We start from the raw sequence: 18,713 nt of genomic DNA, 5'->3' as shown, positions 1-18,713 counted from the left end.
CAATGTAAGGGACATTTTTCCCACTGGCTGCCAAAGTAAGGAGCATTCTTACCATTGACCCATCAATGTAAGGGGCATTTTTCCTTTTACCACCAATATAAGGGCACTCATCCCTAAAGGAGCATTCTTCCCACTGACCAACAATGTACGGGATATCCTTCCCACTGACCACCAAATAAAGGGACATTCTTCCCACTGATCACCAATGTAATGAGCATTCTTCCTACTGATCACCAATGTAAGGGGCATTCTTCCCACTGATCACCAATGTAAGTTGCATTCTTCCCACTGGCCACCAATGTAAGGAACATTCTTCCCACTGATCACCAATGTAAGGAACATTCTTCCCACTAACCACCAATGTAAGGGACATTCTTCCCACTGACCAACAATGTAAGGGACATTCTTCCCACTGATCACCAATGTAAGGGGCATTCTTCCCACTGACCACCAATGTAAGGAACATTCTTCCCACTGACCACCAGTGTAAGGAACATTCTTCCCAATGACCATCTATATAACATGCAATTTTCCCACTGACCACCAATGTAAGGGACATTCTTCTCACTGACCACCAATGTAAGTACCATTCTTCCCACTGATCCCCCGTGTATGGAACATTTTTCCCACTGACCGCCAATGTAAGGGGCATTTTTCCCCACACACCACCAAAATAAAGGGCATTTTCTTACTGAACCCCAGTGAATTGGTTTAAACCAAGGTTCCTCAGGAACCCAAAATTATTTTGTGGTTCCACTGCGGGAAAGTTTGAGAAAGGCTGCTATAATGTTTTGTATGTAGCAGCATTCTTTGTAGCAAGAAACTGTTTGTTTTTATCATCAGGCTTGTAAAGGTCTAGAAGGGGCAGTTGCTGGCCGTTCAGTTTCTATTGCATTAGAACTACATCTCCCAAGAACCTTTTCCCTACACATAGCATGTAGGCAGGTTCTTAGGTGTCGGGGTGTGTGAACTGCCTCGAACAATAAAGCTTTTTTGGTATATATAAGTACCAACAGACGTGCAGTTTGGCTTGCCTGGATATGGCATCCTGAGGTTTGGGCATTAGATGAGCCCCAGAGAAGCCCTTGAACCCGAGGCTGGTTTGTGCAGCCGAGTGAGCTTGGAGTGGTGCGATTCCTTTTTTTTGGTCTTTCTGTAAAAATAAAGAACCTGGTTTATGTTAAAACAAAGTCATAAAAGTTTGAATTCCCATCTTGGTTTTCCATTGTACAATAAAAGAGCAATGGGTTTTGTAGAACAGTCGGTTTAGTATCAGATCATTCCATTTTAATTAATTTCCTTTGAAAAGAGGGCTAACTGATGAAACCTTTGTCATAAAAAACAAAAATCAATCATCTTAAAAAAAAATAATAAATTAATAATAAAACTGACAACATCAAAACAACTGCCATATGACAAATTAAATGTTCCTATCGAATACAGCTGACAATAAAATGCATGCTCCCAACCTGGGACACCCCAAACAAAGGCGTTTTTATACCAGGTTCTCTGCGCTTCGTTGTGGGAGCTCCGGAAGAATCTCAGTAAGTTCTGAGCTCTCAGCCTGTGGAGTCTCCCGCCTTTTTCCAGCCTCTAGTGCTTGTTGATGATATACCCTGTTGGCCGACAGACACATGAGGGCGTTTATCTGAAAGAAAAGGGAGACCGGTGTCTGCCTTTGGGTTCAAAAATTCCTAACAAAAAAAAAAATCTTAATGGTTATTTTTATTGGTACCTAAACTAGAGGTCCAAGAAGAAGCACCTAAAGCCCAACTCCAAATATTTTAAAAAAAATCCTCCCCATTATTTTTTTTTTAGAAAATGTCCAAAAGCAATACTCACCCTCCCCACGCTCCAGAACTGCACTCTTCATCCTCCTCCAAACCCAACCATCTTTCCTCTTCCAGGTTGAATGACCCACCATCATTCAACCCAATTCCTGTAGACCAGGGCGTCCAGTACCCACCCTCTGGGAGAGTGGCTTCAAGACTACCAGGAGGCTAAATGTAAAGAACATCTTTACTTAACACCATTCTCCCCATCATTGAGGACTTGTCTATCACCACTGCAGGTAGAGGAGCAAGAAAACATCTTGAGGATAGGACCTCACATTGAGTCAGTCAGTGGATTTAAACATGCTTGCTCCCTCAACATCCAAACCACGAGCCTACCTGACACCCCCTCCATTCCTTTTGGCCCATCACTGGTCTACCTGACTGGCCATTAGGAATGTGTGGTAGGCAGGAGGGGGTGAAGAGCTTTTAGGACCAGGGTTTGAGCATACAGGGAGAAATGAAAGATCCAAGTAGACCTATTAACATTAAGACTAGAATTATATTAAAACTTAGGAAGCAATGCAAAGACCCGTCATATGTTTGATTCTCTTAATTCTTGGAGTGGGGTGTCTTTGTCTCTTTTTCCTCTAAAGAGTCCACCAGAATTCAGCAAGGCTTCATTGCGTGACAAAAGCATGTAGTTCAAAGGTTGTTTCTTTTTTTTTTTTTTTTAATTCTGTAGCTCTTTTTTATGATACACTATATGGCCACAGTTTGTGGACACCTATCCACCATACATACACTTGTGTGGCTAGAACTATGTGGGCCCCCATTCAAATAAGTTTAGTCGTTTGCATTGAAGGGTACAGTTAATGCTACAGCATACAGAGAGCCTTTCTCAACCTTTTTAACATGGAGGAACCCTTGAAATAGCATTCCAGTCTCAGGGAATCTTCCTACTGTCCACCAATGAAAGGAGCACTTTCGCTTTGACCACCAATGTAATGCACATTCATCCTACGGACCACCAACGTAAGAAGCATTTTCACTGTGACCACCACTGTAATGCCCCGTACACACGGTCAGATTTTCCGATGGAAAATGTCCGATCGGAGCGTGTTGTCGGAAATTCCGACCGTGTGTGGGCTCCATCGGACATTTTCCATCGGATTTTCCGACACACAAAGTTTGAGAGCAGGATATAAAATTTTCCGACAACAAAATTGTCGGAAATTCAGATCGTGTGTACACAAATCCGACAGACAAAGTGCCACGCATGCTCAGAATAAATAAAGAGATGAAAGCTATTGACCACTGCCCCGTTTATAGTCCTGACGTACGTGTTTTACGTCACTGCGTTTAGAACGATCGGATTTTCCGACAACTTTGTGTGACCGTGTGTATGCAAGACAAGTTTGAGCCAACATCCGTCGGAAAAAATCCTAGGATTTTGTTGTCGGAATGTCCGATCAATGTCCAACCGTGTGTACGGGGCATAAGTGACATTCACTCTACTGTCCACCAATGTCCCAGGGAATTCCTGATAATAATCACTATAACTACAGCTCATGGTACATTGGCGTGATTGCCACATTTATGGTTATTGGGAGGAAACTCCACCCCCCCCCCACCCCCCCCACCCCCCCCACACACACACACACACACACACACACACACACACTTTACAGATATCTTAAAAGATCATTGTTGTCATTGGGAACTCACCTGAGAGCTAGAAATCTCTTATTGCTCAAGCAACCTTTAAAAGAACCCAAGGGCTCCATGGAACACTGATTAAAAAAGGTGGTTTAAAAAATTGTTTGCTTCCAACCTTGTGGTAACAGTTGGGGAAGACCCCTTTCTGCTCCAATAGGACTGTGCCCTATTGGAGCAGAAAGGGGTCCATAAAAACTATGATGGGTTGGGTGTGAAGGAACTTAAGTGTCCTACACAGAGCCCTGACCGCAACCCTACTGAACCCCAACAGCCTCACTTAGAAAACTTTACAGACTACAGGGTTGGGTACCTCTTGGGTCGAACTTGGATTACACCTCCTGGTCCATAAACTTAGGTGCTATTATGTTAATTATTAATTCTCTGACATTAAAGAATAGAGATAAACTATATGGACAAAACTCTAAGGTCCTCCTCCAAGTCATTGGTCTACACAAAGCCCTGACCTCAACCCTACCGAACCTCAACAGACTCACTTAGATACTTTACAGACTAAAGGGTTGGGTACCTCTTGGGTTGAACTTTGATTATACTTCCTGGTCCAAAAATGTAGGTGGAATTGTTATGTTAATTATTAATTATCTTACATTAAAGAATAGAGATACACTATATGGCCAAAACTATGAGGTCCCTCCTCCAAGTGATTAGTCTACACCAGTGGTGTCCAAACTATGGCCCTCCAGTTGTTAAGGAACTACAACTCCCATCATGCCTAGTCATGTCTGTGAATGTCAGAGTTTTACAATGCCTCATGGGAAGTGTAGTTCCGCAACAGCTGGAGGGCTGTAGTTTGGACACCCCTGGTCTACACAAAGCCCTGACCTCAACCCTACCTAACCCCTTTGAGATTAATTGGATGGCAAGCCAGGACTTCTTCTCCAACATCAGTTCCTGGCCTCACAAATTGGCACAAATTCCCACAGAAACCCTCCAAAATCTTGTAGAAAGTCTTCCCAGAAATTTTATAACCACAAAGGATGCCCATCTCCATAATAATGGCCATGGTTTTGAAATGGGCTTTCCAACAAGCTTATGTAGGTGTAATGGTCAGGTTTCCACAAACTTCAGGTGATTTAGTGTATAATGGAACCATTTACAAACATTCATGAAAATATTATAGTAAAAACAGAATTCTTTACACAATTTATGCGCACAAAATTAGGAAAAAATAATGAAATGAATAAAATGTCCATTTTATGAAAACATTTTTGTCTTCTTTATTTTGTCATTTAAATAAGACCTTTGTTCTAATTTCATAAAACTCTGCTCTATTCATTTCACCTGGAAAGGTTTGTTTCCAATTTGGCACAATTTCAGATGTTCAGAACATTACGGTTTCCCTTATGCCCCGTACACACGATCGGACTTTCCGACAACAAAACCGTGAATTTTTGTTCGAAGGATGTTGGCTCCAACTTGACTTGCATACACACGGTCACACAAATGTTGGCCAACAATTACGAACGTAGTGACGTACAAGACGTACATGTTATCTCCATTACGAACGCTAGTTATATTTTGTCTGATGGACTTGTGTACACACGATCGGAAAGTCAGACAACAAACATTTGTTGGCAGAAAATTTGAGAACCTGCTAGCCAACATTTGTTGGGGGAAGGTCCGACAACAAATGTTCGATGGAGCATACACATGGTCGGACTTTCCGCCAACAAGCTCACATGCAACATTTGTTGTCGGAAAATCCGATCGTGTGTACGGGGCATTAGTCCGTAGGGTTCAATATTGAGTTGACTCACACTTTGCAGCTATAACAGCTTCGACTCTTCTGGGAAGGCTGTCCACAAGGTTTAGGAGTGGGTCTATGGGAATGTTTGACCATTCGTCCAGAAGTGCATTTGTGAGGTCAGGCACTGATGTTGGACGAGAAGGCCTGGCTCGCAGTCTCCGCTCTAATTCATCCCAAAGGTGTTCTATTGGTTTGAGGTCAAGACTCTGTGCAGGCCAGTCAAGTTCCTCCAAATCATTTGGTGGTGGGGGGGGTTATGGTGTGGGGTTTTTTTTTTTCAGGGGTTGGGCTTGGCCCCTTAGTTCCAGTGAAGGGAACTCTTAAGGCGTCAGCATGCCAAGACATTTTGGATAATTTCATGCTTTCAACTTTGTGGGAACAGTTTGGGGATGGCCCCTTCCTGTTCCAACATGACTGCGCACCAGTGCACAAAGCAACGTCCATAAAGACATGGATGAGCGAGTTTGGGGTGGAGGAACTTGTCCTGACCTCAACCCAATAGAATAGAACACCTTTGGGATCAATTGGAGCGGAGACTGCAAACCAGGCCTTCTCTCCAACATCAGACCTCAAAAATGCACTTTTGGAAGAATGGCCCAAACATTCCCATAGACACACTCCTAAACCTTGTGGACAGCCTTCCCAGAAGAGTTGAAGGAATATGAAATCAGACTTCAGTTGGGCTTGCATTCGTATCTCCCTGGTCTAACTTAGCTCTTACCCTTGCCCTACTAAAATGTAATCCATACATTCTCTAACTGAATCTTCACATCATTTATTCGTTTCAGCATTTTAATAAATTCACCCATAGAGACACATCTAAAATAACCAAGAAAAAATTTAATATTGTTTTAAAATCTTTTACATTTCACAATTAGCGATTCACAGCAAGCAAATCCATAAACCAAATAATAAAATAGGAAAAAAACAAAAAAACAGAAAAAAAACAAAAAAACGCTTAACACAAATTCCTGACGGACCGAGGCCTTTGTATTTGTGTCGGGCCGTATGTGTATATGGATGTATGTATTATACTTATACATACAGATAAGCTCACATTTGGGTTTAGCACCATTTGGAAGCCCCTAGTACATTTAACTATCAATGCATTTTATAAAACTCATTAGATACCGCCAATCTATTGATTATAGAAGAAGGCAGTTTGGTTGTTCCAATTAGTTGGCGCCGTTATGTACTAGACTTGATGCTTATTACAGTTAATATACATTTTGAGGTCCTCTATTGGGAATGGGGAATACAGTGTGTGTGTGTGTGACAGTTTAAATGCCTTACCTAAATACAGGGATATAACAAGCTTATGTATTACAAGCTGGTTAGTGGAAGGGGAATAAATAATGTAGGGCTCATCTCCGATATGGAGATTCCTAGTCCCAAGTCTATCCCCTGTTTTTCCGTGTCTAGACTATGCTAGGTGTACCTGTCTCTTGCGTCTGCCCAATGTATCCGCTGTATTAGTCTACAGAATTAAGAAAAAGGGGGCATCTCCGGATGTAGTTAAAGCTGAACTCTTCTCCCCAACCTTCTTAATTAAAATGCCTTTATATGAACTACCCATCGAAGTAATTGGACATCCATGGGCCATTCATAGACTGGGGGATCCACCAACTCTAGTTAGCAATGCCTTCTGAAAACCACAAGGGGGGGGGGGGGGCTGTTTCATGACCAGTCACCCTGTTTAGGGGCAGAGGGCAATGGTGACTGGTCAACTGTACCCCCCTGCAATAATAATAAATAAATTAATCCACAAACTAGGCAACACCGAGAAGACTAAAGGAAGGTTTGAGGTCTACAAGGAGATGGCCACAGCTCACTAATAGGAAATTAATGTTAGCAGGAGTTCAGCTTTAAAGATGTTATACCAGATATGGAGAAGACATGCTTTCTAAAAAATAAAAAAGCATCCTATTTTTTTATCTCAGCAGTAGAATTATAATTTGGACCAATTTCATCCATGCCTTCAAAAATTGACTATGGTGGTTTTAGTTTATGGCGTATGCATTACTTGCCTCTATTTTTTAAAACTGGAATTTACATTAAATCATTCTATATTGATTGTTCAGTCTAATTCCGACTAAAGATGTGCAAATATTTTAAAATGTATTTATAAAATTTTAATAAATAGAGTTTATGACATTTAGGCTGTTTCAATGCACAGTCCCAATGTTGTCTTTTAGCTGGTGTCTAATAGACCATAATGGATAGGTTCCTTCTCAAGCCTCAAGAAGATTATCGTCTTTATCTTTTCTATCCATATTGGTAAGAAAGCAACCTTTTAGCTGTTATCTAATAGACCATAATGGATAGGTTCCTCTTAGGCTGTTTCAGTGTATAGTCACAATGTTGTCTGTTAGATGTTATCTAACAGACGAGAATAGGTTCCTTCTCAATCCTCAAGATTATCATCGTTATCTTTTCTATCCATATTGGTAACCTTTCATTGGTCTACTCAAAATATTGGGGTACAAACTTTCGAAAAAACCCTTGTTTTCCTTCTTCAAGCATGGTTTAATGAAAATGAAATTTGGCGCTTCCAATATGTTCAGTTGGTCAATGGAAGGTATCCCTTACTTTGAGCACCCATCTTTCCCATGAGCACCCAACTTTTCCAACTTTCACCAGTGCCTTCAGGCAGAAGCTGGGGTCTGGGAAGTACTTTTTTCTTTAAATGTTTATTTTTCTTAGATTTTTTTATTACATTTTCATGCTAGGTCTGCTATTGTGAGAACCTTGTAGGCTATCATTGCAGACTTCCTTCTGAAACTGCTTGTTGCCCATCTTTCTAAGTCAATGGCACCTGGAACAAGTAAGTGAATGTCATGATCTGCATACTTGATCCAGGTTAGTACCAATACTGAAGCCAACATAGTACTGTAGGACATTCAGGCAACTGGTCTGCACAAGAACAAGGCCAGAAGTGAAAACCCAAGATGTTCTCCAACCAGAAATTTAGGCAACTAGAAACTAATTTATAGAAACAACTAATTTTAAAATGAGGTTAGCACTGAAAAGCCAAGAGGTTCTCCAAGCAGATGGTCCCTCTGAGACAAGTAGAGCTGAGTATTTCCATTAGTTTAGCGCTTAGCATAGAAGCTTCTTGCAGAATAAAAGGTGCTTGAGCATCAAGTGCAAAATATGCATAACAACTACTTATTTTTTTAAATGACCTTATGACCTGGAAGGAAAAAAAACTCTTTAGCCACTGATAGAACTTCCTTCCCTATTGTAAATACAAATAACTCAATCTTACTGTAGGACCTATCTAAGTCTCCACTAGTTGTATATGTTCACTGGTCCAGGTTTAGACTTTGGGGTGACCCATGCCCACAGTTTATATTGCTTCTTTTATCTGTTCTAATGAGTTGGATAAGGCACCCATTAGAAGTCCAGTAATGCTTTAATGTAAGCTTGGATAGCTGCTTAGGTTATTGTGCAGATGTTAAATCTAAGCTTAACCCCTTGGCACCGACCACCTCCCTGCCCTTTAAGAGTTCTAAAAGCTTGAGGTGGCAGCGGGCATTTAGGTCATATGACTGCTTTGATTGGCTGTCACAGCGGTCACATTATCGGAAAGCTCCCGATGCATACTTGCGATCTGCCAGCAACCACGCTGGAAGTATGCAGGGAGCTTGTTCTCATTACGGTAAGTAATTTACACAGGGCCGCATATATGCAGCCACTCGGCGTTAAGGCCCTTCCGTGGACACAGCCTGCTCTCCCCTATGGACAGTCAGATATAAACAGACCGTCTGTCCGTTTACACCCAACTGCCATCTGATCCAGACGGCTAAGGAACGATCCCCATCCATCTGTTTTTAGCAGAAAGGATCGGATCAGATGTTGGCTGGTGTCAATGGACACATGTCCGTTGACACCTGCCACTCCATAGAGGAGACTGGAGGGTTCAATCGGGTCCACCTGAAAAACTAACAGGCGGACCCGATCGGTCCACCCCTGGGAAAGGGCCAATACAGTTAATTTTCTTTTGTAGGGTTGGAGATCGTGCTGGACTGACTCAGTCAGTTGTGGGTCAATGGCTGGGTGATGTTGGGGGCAGATAGGAAGAGTTTTCTTCCAATGCTTTCTGCTCGACTACAACAGACGAAGGTGGTTAGCCCTTTATTGGGGGCCTGGCCTGCTTCCTTTAGGTACAGCCTTGAGGTCGTTTCCAAACTTACTAGTAGAGGTAGAAAAGTGAGGAGCGCCCAATCTCCAATGATATGCAAGTCGAGATTTCAATCTAAGACCATTTATTAAAAGTAGCAATAAATGGTCAAGCCCATACTTTAGCCTTCTTGAAAACAGCCACAGCCTGAGTAGAAAAGTCTGTCCTCTGCCAGCATACTGCAGAGCAGGATCCTTGCTTTGTGTAGAGCTCCAACACGCCCCATGCCAAGTTAAAGCTAAAGCTCTTCAATCAGCTGGGAGCAAGAGCTTTGTAGATTGAGGAGCTCCAGCTCTGACTCAACAGGGAGCATGTGGGACCTCTGCAGAGAAACTACTGCTTTCTCAGAGAAAGCAAGGATCCCACTCTGCAGCATGCTGGCAGGGGATAGGATTTTATACTCAAGCTGCAGCTGCTTTCTTAAAAAAAATAAGACTTTGCATACCTGGAAGGTTTTTCGTGGATTTAAACTGAACTTTCAGTTGGCCTTTAAGCGTAATACAAATAAGAAGAACTTTCTTGATTAGGTTTCATTTGAAATGCTTATTTTTTCATTATGATATGGTGGAGACACAAGCTAGCAGGAGGGTTAATAGTAAGCAGTAGATGCAACAGTGGGTTTGAGCCATAGCAGTCTGCGATGTAGTCTAAGCCTAGGACAAGACTAGGGGGCTTCAGCATTTCTCATAAAATGGTCAATAGAATGAAAGGCTAGGATAAAGGTTTGGTTGACCAATATATTTTGGGAAGTGGTCCTTAAAATGTCTTAACGTTGTTGGATTTTGGAGTTGTTTTTGATATTGCTAAGTAAATTTAAGATTTTAGAAGTATTTTGCTTGGGTAACCAAACACCGGAATTGAGGAGCTTCTTAAAATTAAGGATTCTTCTAGACTATTATAAAAAGGGTATGCAAACTAATAATGATTATTATGGAAGGTTATTTAGCTTGATAGATGAACCAAAGTTGGAAGACCCATCCAAGTGTAGTATTATCAGTATCAATTGATATGATACAATATACATATATTGTTTGACAAGCTCGTATTAACACCTGAACCTGGAACACGCAATACTTAACTTCTGTATATTGTAGACTTGTAGACACATTTTTTAAATATAACTTTGAAGTCAACTTTACCAAGTTTTACCCATTATATCCTAATCTACAACAAATAAAATGATGTCCGTTGCTTCAGTGGCATGAGCGGAAAACATCAGTACTTTCTCTTTAGGTATACAGTGCTCCATTGTAGAGGTGGAATTTATCTATCATCGTTAGGACGTTGTAAGCTGGATACAAAGGGCAGACCAGCTATGGAAACCGCTATCCGTATTATTAGGAGTCCATTAAAATGATAGGAATTAAAAAGATGATATTATGAACATAATATGAAGACAGTTTTTTTGTACTTTAGTCCCCAGCTCGGAGTTTAAAACTTTGAACGGCCGGCCTGGCCAGTAACTCGAAGCACAGCATAGTTGAAAGCTGCCCCTATCATATAAGTGAGCTGCAAAGGAACATACAGAAGAGAGAATACACAATGTGTAAGCAGTGATTATTTTGTCTGTGATAATATATAATATATCCTGTCCTACAATATTGATACAATGCACCAAAAAAATGATTGGCATCATTGCTTGATTCTTAACCCCTTTCCAACCCTCCTGGCAGCCCTTTAACTGGCTCTTAATGCCAGGGGGCAGAACAGATCCCAGTCATGTGATCACTGTGATTGGTTGTTCCAGTGGTCAATGTCTGGGGGCACCAATCATAAAACAGAGACCAGGAGCCTTCAGCACAAAAACCTTGGCTACCATGGATGCATATCTATGGCACCCTTCTTGCTGCTTTGCATATGCGTTATGTGGCCAACAAGAGATATAACTGTGACCAGGCTATGGACCTTCAAATGTTTACATATTCATATATAAACTTCAAAACAAGCCCTCAATGACCTCTGTAGCTACAGTAGAAAGATTTGGGGCATTGGATCCCTTAAAGCAGCAGGCGTTCTCCGTCAAGTCTTAAGCAATGTAGAGGGAATGGTTCTCCTTATGAAGCGTACACATGGTCGGACTTTTCGACCAGACTCATCCAACGGACCGAGTCCAGCGGACAATCCGATCGTGTGTGGGCTTCATCGGACCTTCAGCGGACTTTTCCAGTCGAAAATCTGACGGACTTTAGATTTGGAACATGCTTCAAATCTTTACGTCGTAACTCTACCGGACACAGAAATCTGCTCGTCTGTATGCTAGTCCAGCAGACAAAAACCCACGCTAGGGCAGCTATTGGCTACTGGCTATCAACTTCCTTATTTTAGTCCGGTGTGCGTCATCACGTACGAATCCGTTGGACTTTGGTGTGATCGTGTGTAGGCAAATCCGTTCGTTAAAAAGTCCATCGGAAGTCCGTCAAAGTCCGTTGAAAGTCCGTCGGACCAGTCCGGTCGAAAAGTCCGCCCGTGTGTACGCGGCTTTAGGCAGAGCGGTGGCCAGAGGTTGGTTCTTTCCTCGTGTAGGGACTGGGTGTGCAAGGAAACGTTAAATAGAAAGAATAACATAAAAAGTTCAGGTTCAATTTTATTGAGACTCTATCATAAAAAACCAGCTCGTCTTGGGGGTTCAAAGGGTTCCCCTTCATCAGGGCATGGTACTGCTGAACAAGAATTGGAGGGATCCTGAGGGGTGATTAGTCTAAAGATGTCGGGTAAGCAACCCCTCATAATCCCTCCAATTTGGTCAGTCCAGTGCACATGATGACGGGGGACCCTCTGAGCCCCCAAGATGAGTTGGTTTTTTATGATATGAGTCTCATTTAAATTGGATCTTGACTGTTTATTGCTTAACTGCCATCTGGAGTGGTCAACAGTCGAGATTCAATTTAAATGAGACTTGTATCATAAAAAGCCAACTCATCTTGGGGGTTCAGAGGGTCCCTCGTCATCATGTGCAATGGACTGACCAAATTGGAGGGATTATGAGGGGTTGCTTAACCGACATCTTTAGATTAATCACCCCTCAGGATCCCTCCAATTCTTGTTCAACAGTACCAAGCCCTGATGAAGGGGAACCCTTTGAACCCCCAAGACAAGCTGGATTTTTATGATACGAGTCTCATTTAAATTGAATCTTGACTGTTGACCACTCCAGATGGCAGTTAAGCAATAAAGTGTGAACTGGACTGATTTGAGGGATCCTAAGCGGTGATTAGACTGATGATAGCTCCATATGCCGGTTAAGCAACTTGAGGCAACTCCTCACGATCCCCCAATTTTATCGGTACAGTACTCACTTTGTTCAACATTATCAAGCCCTGATAAAGGTGGGCCATTTGAAGCCCCAAGACGATTTGTTTTTTGTTATTATAGAATAAATTTGAATCTGGACTTTCATGATCTGGGATCAGGCTCAGAGTCCAGTAGTTGAAACAGCAGACATGTTTGAGATAATTAGCAGGCCAGGTTCAGTACAAATGTATAGTAAGCAGAAGCGTAGTCAGAGGTCAAACCACAATCAGTAGCTAAAGGTGTCAGATTTGGAATGGAGAGCAAGTAGGAGTGGCCAGTGAATCGGCAGCCCAAGGTCGGAACACAAGCAGAGGTAAATAAGGACACGGCGTGGCAGTAGAAGCAAAGGGCAAGATACTGGCATAAACAGAATAACCTGGCTAACAGGAAGTTCAGCGGCATGGCTTAAATAGAGAGGAGTAAGGAGTTCAGAAAGAAACTTGATATCAATGAGGACTGACCAGGAGACCGGGGAAAGGAGCCAGCAGGTCTTCAGGTGGCCTGGTAAGAGGATCCCCTGACAGAAAGACTGGGAGGCAGAGCAGAGAGACTAAGCTGCTGTAAGAAATACTTGCACTATAGCAGTGCTTCTGCTGTGAACTTGTAGGATGAATTACTGTACAGTACATGAGGCTACAGAGGTCACTAAGGGCTTTTAAGGCTTTCTAAGTAGTAATGGCCCATAGCCTGGTCACAGATTCACTCTTATTACTCTAATGTTAAAAAGACTTGCACATTCTTCAGTATACATTTTTAGGACTTTCCACCTACGTTCCTCTTTTATACATGATTTGTGCACCTTACTCTCCTAGTAGAGATCTTTCCTTCCATACGTTTCTGTCTTTTATCCTACTGCATAATACCCCTGATTACTGTCTCCCTTTTCTTCTCCTTATGCCCTGTTCTTGAAAATGATACCTTAAAAAAAGCTTAGACCAGTGATGGCGAACCTTGGCACCCCAGATGTTTTGGAACTACATTTCCCTTGATGCTCAGCTGCACTGTAGAGTGCATGAGCATCATGGGAAATGTAGTTCCAAGACATCTGGGGTGCCAAGGTTCGCCATCACTGGCTTAGACCATCTACAGTAGGTAACCAAGACACAAGCAATCAGTCAATGACAGGGGTCTCCAAACTTTCGAAACAAAGGGCCGGCTTACTGCCCTTCAGACTTTCGGGGGCCCGGACTGTGACCAGAGGGAGTAGAAAATGCCCCAGCATCAGTGGGAGTAAACAATGCCAATGGCTTGGCAGTCATTAGGAGTAAAAAAAATTACATCATTAAGATCAGTGGGAGGAATAGTGCCCTATCATTGGTATCAGTGGGAGGAATAGTGTCCCATCGTTGGTATCGGGGGAGGAATAGTGTCCCATCAGTGGTATCAGTGGAAGGAATAGTGCCCCATCATTGGTGTCAGTGGAACAAATAGTGCCCCATTGTTGGTATCAGGGGGAGCAATAGTGCCCCATCATTGGTATCAGCGGGAGGAACAGTGCCTCATCATTGGTGCCAGTGGGAAGAATAGTGTCACATTCACATCATTGGTATTAGTGGGGGGAATAGTGCCCCACTGTTGGTGTCAGTGGGAAGAATACTTTAGGGGGATCAGACTATGGTCAGTGGGAGTAGAAAATGCCCCAGCATCAGTGGGAGTAAACAATGACTTAGGCTTGGTGGTCAGTAGGAGTAAAAAAAATAGTGCCCCATTGTTAGTATCAGTGGGAGGAACAGTGCCCCATAATTGATGTCAGTGGGAAGAATAGTGCCCCATTGTTGGTGTCAGGGGAGGAATAGTGCCCCATTGTTGGTATCAGGGAGAGGAATACTGCCCCATCATTGGTATCTGTGGGAGGAATAGTGTCCCATCATTGGTATCAGTGGGAGGCATAGTGCCCCATCATTGGTATCAGTGGGAGGAATAGTTCCCTATTATTGATATCAGTGGGAGGAACAGTGCCCCATCATTGGTGCCTGTGGGATGAATAGTGCCTCATCATTGGTATCAGTGGGGGTAACAGTGGGGGGGGATAGTGCCCCATCATTGGTATCTGGGGAAGGAATAGTGTCCCATTATTGTTGCCAGTGGGAAAAATAGTGCCCCATTATTGATATCAGTGGGGGGGGGGGTAGTACCCCATCATTGGTGTCAATGGAAAGAGCCGAATAAAGGCAAGCAAAGGGCCACATCCATCCCCGAGGGCCGCAGTTTGGAGACCCCTGGTGTGGGAGGATAAATTTACATTTATAATACTCACCATTAGCTCCTCTGTTGCAGCCAATCTTCTTTCTCTTGCAGAGTTGGAGGTGCCACCAGAATGATCTTCAGCATCCAAAATTGCCCGGTGTGTTGGATACCGGCATCTCTCTTCTGCACACTGTGGCTACAACCCTGAACCCCCCACCTTTCCCAGTCTTTGACTCCCACCACCACCAGGCCACTAGTGTGTTCCCAAGTGTCTGAAAGGGGACACACTGGTGGCCCGGTGATGTAGCAGGAACGCCACAATGGGTGGCAGTGGAGATTTGCAAGCATCCAACCCACCCAAAAGTGTTAACAGAGGCTCTAACAGGGAGCATTATAAATGCATTTCTACAATTCTTTATGTAGATAAACCTTTCGGTGTTATTGAGGGGCCTTTTTAATGCCAAGACCAAGGTGTGTCCGAGACTGGGTTAATGTCCCTTCATTAGGAAGGACCTATTCACAGCTATGGCCGAGGTAGATAAGAGGGATATCCTGCAGGGTGGACCATACCATGCTGTATTACCCCTTTCATTAACGTTTGCATGCCCATATACAAATGTACATTATGAAATAACCGGAGATGCATATTAATTTTTGCAAAAACAGACGACTAATAAATGTAAAAGCTTAAAGCTAAACCCCAAGCAGATATAGAAGATGCAGTAACCAGTGTAGATACCTGAATTTGGCTTCTGCATAGTTTAGACCGGGGGAGACAGGCAGGACTGGTATGCACCATGCCAATGTACTGGCAAGGGTCGGAGGAGAGAGCAGAGTGACAGATGGATGACCTCATCAGCCTGCCCCTGCTCTTACACTGAGCAGTAAGCAGGCTGGGGGGGGGGGGGGGGTATAGACACACTAGAATGAAGATCGTGGTGTCATCTGCCTGGCTGTGCTGTGTGGCAGAGCTATACAAATCTCAAGACTAGTTGGCCTTTTTCAACCCAGGTTCCTCCAAAGGGTGCTAGTGGTTCCTTAAGCAGTGCTGGATTGATTGCCCGCCTGAGAGTGCCTGCATGGTTCTGGTACCGACAGCACTTGGCTGAGTTGGCAGGATGGGAGCAAGGGGCATCCCCCCCACATGTAACAAAACATTCCTCCTACTGACCACCAAGGTATCGAGACATCCTCCCATTGACTACCAATGCAACAAAAATGTCTTCCCACTAACCACTAATGTGACAAGATGTTCTTCTAACTAAACACCAATGTTGCCAATTTTTTTACTGACCACCAATATAAAGGGGTCCGTCTCCCACTATCCACCAATATATAGGGGGCCCTTCTCCCACCATCCACCAATATGTAGGGGTCCTTCTCCCACTATCCACCAATATGTAGGGGTCCTTCTCCCACTATCCACCAATATATAGGGGGGTCCTTCTCCCAATATCCACCAATATATAGGGGGGTCCTTCTCCCAATATCCACCAATATATAGGGGGGTCCTTCTCCCAATATCCACCAATATATAGGGGGGTCCTTCTCCCAATATCCACCAATATATAGGGGGGTCCTTCTCCCACTATCCACCAATATATAGAGGGGTCCTTCTCCCACTATCCACCAATATATAGGGGGTCCTTCTCCCAGTATCCACCAATATATAGGGGGTCCTTCTTCCACTATCCACCATTTTATAAGGGGTCCTTCTCCCACTCTCCACCAATATGTAGGGGGTCCTTCTCCTACTATGCACCAATTTATAAGGGGTCCTTCTCTCACTATCCACCAATATATAGGGGGTCCTTCGCCCACTGTCCACCAATATATAGGGGGCCCTTCTCCCACTATCCACCATTTTATAAGGGGTCCTTCTCTCACTATCCACCAAAATATAGGGGGTCCTTCTCCCACTATCCACCAATATATAAGGGGTCCTTCTCCCACCATCCAGCAATTTATAAGGGGTCCTTCTCCCACTATCCACCAATTTATAAGGGGTCCTTCTCCCACTATCCACCAATATATAGGGGGTCCTTCTCCCACTATCCACCAATATATAGGGGGTCCTTCTCCCACTATCCAAAAATGTATAGGGGTCCTTCTCCCACTATATAAAAATTTATTTGGGTCCTTCTCCCACTATCCACCAATATATAAGGGGTCCTTCTTCCACTATCTACCAATATATAGGGGGACCTTCTCACACTCTAAAAAAATGTATTTGGGTCCTTCTCCCACTATCCACCAGTACATAGGGGGTCCTTCTTCCACTATCCACCAATATAAAGGGGGTCCTTCTCCCACTATCCACCAATACATAGGGGGTCCTTCTCCCACTATCCACGAATATATATAGGGGGTCCTTCCCCCACTATCCACCAATATATAGGGGGTCCTTCCCCCACTATCCACCAATATATAGGGAGGTCCTTCTCCCACTATCCACCAATATATAGGGGGCCCTTCTCCCACTATCCACCAATATATAGGGGGTCCTTCTCCCACTATCCACCAATATATAGGGGGACCTTCGCCCACTATCCACCAATATATAGGGGGTCCTTCTCCCACTATCCACCAATATATAGGGGGTCCTTCCCCCACTATCCACCAATATATAGGGAGGTCCTTCTCCCACTATCCACCAATATATAGGGGGTCCTTCTCCCACTATCCACCAATATATAGGAGGACCTTCTCACACTATACAAAAATGTATTTGGGTCCTTCTCCCACTATCCAACAATCTAAGTGAACAAATGTAACAAGACATTCCTCCCACTGACCACCAAACAAAAAAGTCAGATGACAAAAGTCAACGCGTTTCGGGGGCTCAATGGCTCGGAAACCGGCTGTGATAGAGGTTTGTACTGGGCACACAAGTATAACTTTATATAGATATATTTCTATAGAGACATACCAATACTTTAAGCTGAACTCCAGGCATACACCTAAATACACAGATGAATGCATATAAAGGGAGCTGCTTCCCCTGCCAAAGGACTTGTGTTTCTGTTTATCCAGTTCATAGTTTTACACAGCTCTGCCACACAGCACAGCCCCGATTTTCTGCTGCAGTTCAGCAACACTTACAAGTCTTGTCCCTCCTCCAGCCTGTTTCTGGACTTTGGAAGGAGAAACAGTAGAGTAATGAGCTCACCTCTCTCACTCTGCTCTCTCCTCCTATCAGCATGTTCCTTGTTAACGCACAAAAAAAAAAAAAAACGGCAGCACACCTGATTGGCTCTTTGTTCTGATTCTCCCTCCACCAGTCTAAGCTCTGCTGTACAGAGGCATACAAGGTCAATATCTGGGTCCTTCACTGCTTGCATTTGCGAAAAAAAAAAAAATACATTTAATGATGTATTTATGAATATATACAGTAGAGCTGCATTAATTTGCACCTTTTTTGGATCTGCAAGGAGTTCAGCTTTAAAACATTTTACCCGAAAACCTAGATAAATATAATAATGTTTTTGATCGTTTAACTCTCCAGCATGTACCAGAGAACTGAAGTATTTAATTTTCAGTTAATTAATTCCTTAATTTGCTGCCTACAGTAAAGGCGATTGTCACTATGGAATTGGTGTCACTCGTTCTTATAGGACAATTTGTCATTTAGGTTTTCTTCTTTGTTACCCACAAGAATTATTAGTACAACTCACCAGAGCCACAAGAGCTGCAGCTGCCCCCACAAACGCAACGATGAAAAGGTGGAACGTCACCTGAAACTAAAAGATAAAGAAAAAAAAAAAAAAAAAAAAGAAGAGTTATTGTCCTTTCATTT

The 18,713-nt window shown here is 43.2% G+C and overlaps 1 protein-coding gene across 2 annotated transcripts in view; it reads right to left on the bottom strand.

Annotated features, from left to right (window-relative positions):
• Window positions 1-491: 491 nt before the first annotated feature.
• Window positions 492-18,713, bottom strand: part of PLP1 (proteolipid protein 1) — a 43,943-nt gene continuing 25,721 nt past the window's right edge. Inside the window, exons 6-7 of one of the 2 annotated variants that reach the window (XM_073600658.1) lie at window positions 18,592-18,657; window positions 492-1,648 (exon numbers count right to left, since the gene is read on the bottom strand). In XM_073600658.1, the coding sequence (XP_073456759.1) occupies window positions 1,496-1,648; window positions 18,592-18,657 (219 nt within the window). In that variant the 3' untranslated portion in view covers window positions 492-1,495. Of the gene's footprint in view, window positions 1,649-6,076; window positions 10,949-18,591; window positions 18,658-18,713 lie in introns of those variants that run through there. The other variant, XM_073600659.1, reaches the window with a different exon arrangement.

This window comes from Aquarana catesbeiana, linkage group LG09, assembly GCF_042186555.1.
Source record: "Aquarana catesbeiana isolate 2022-GZ linkage group LG09, ASM4218655v1, whole genome shotgun sequence".
Classification (NCBI taxonomy): Eukaryota; Metazoa; Chordata; class Amphibia; order Anura; family Ranidae; genus Aquarana; species Aquarana catesbeiana.
This window is presented reverse-complemented; position numbering and strand designations above follow the sequence as displayed.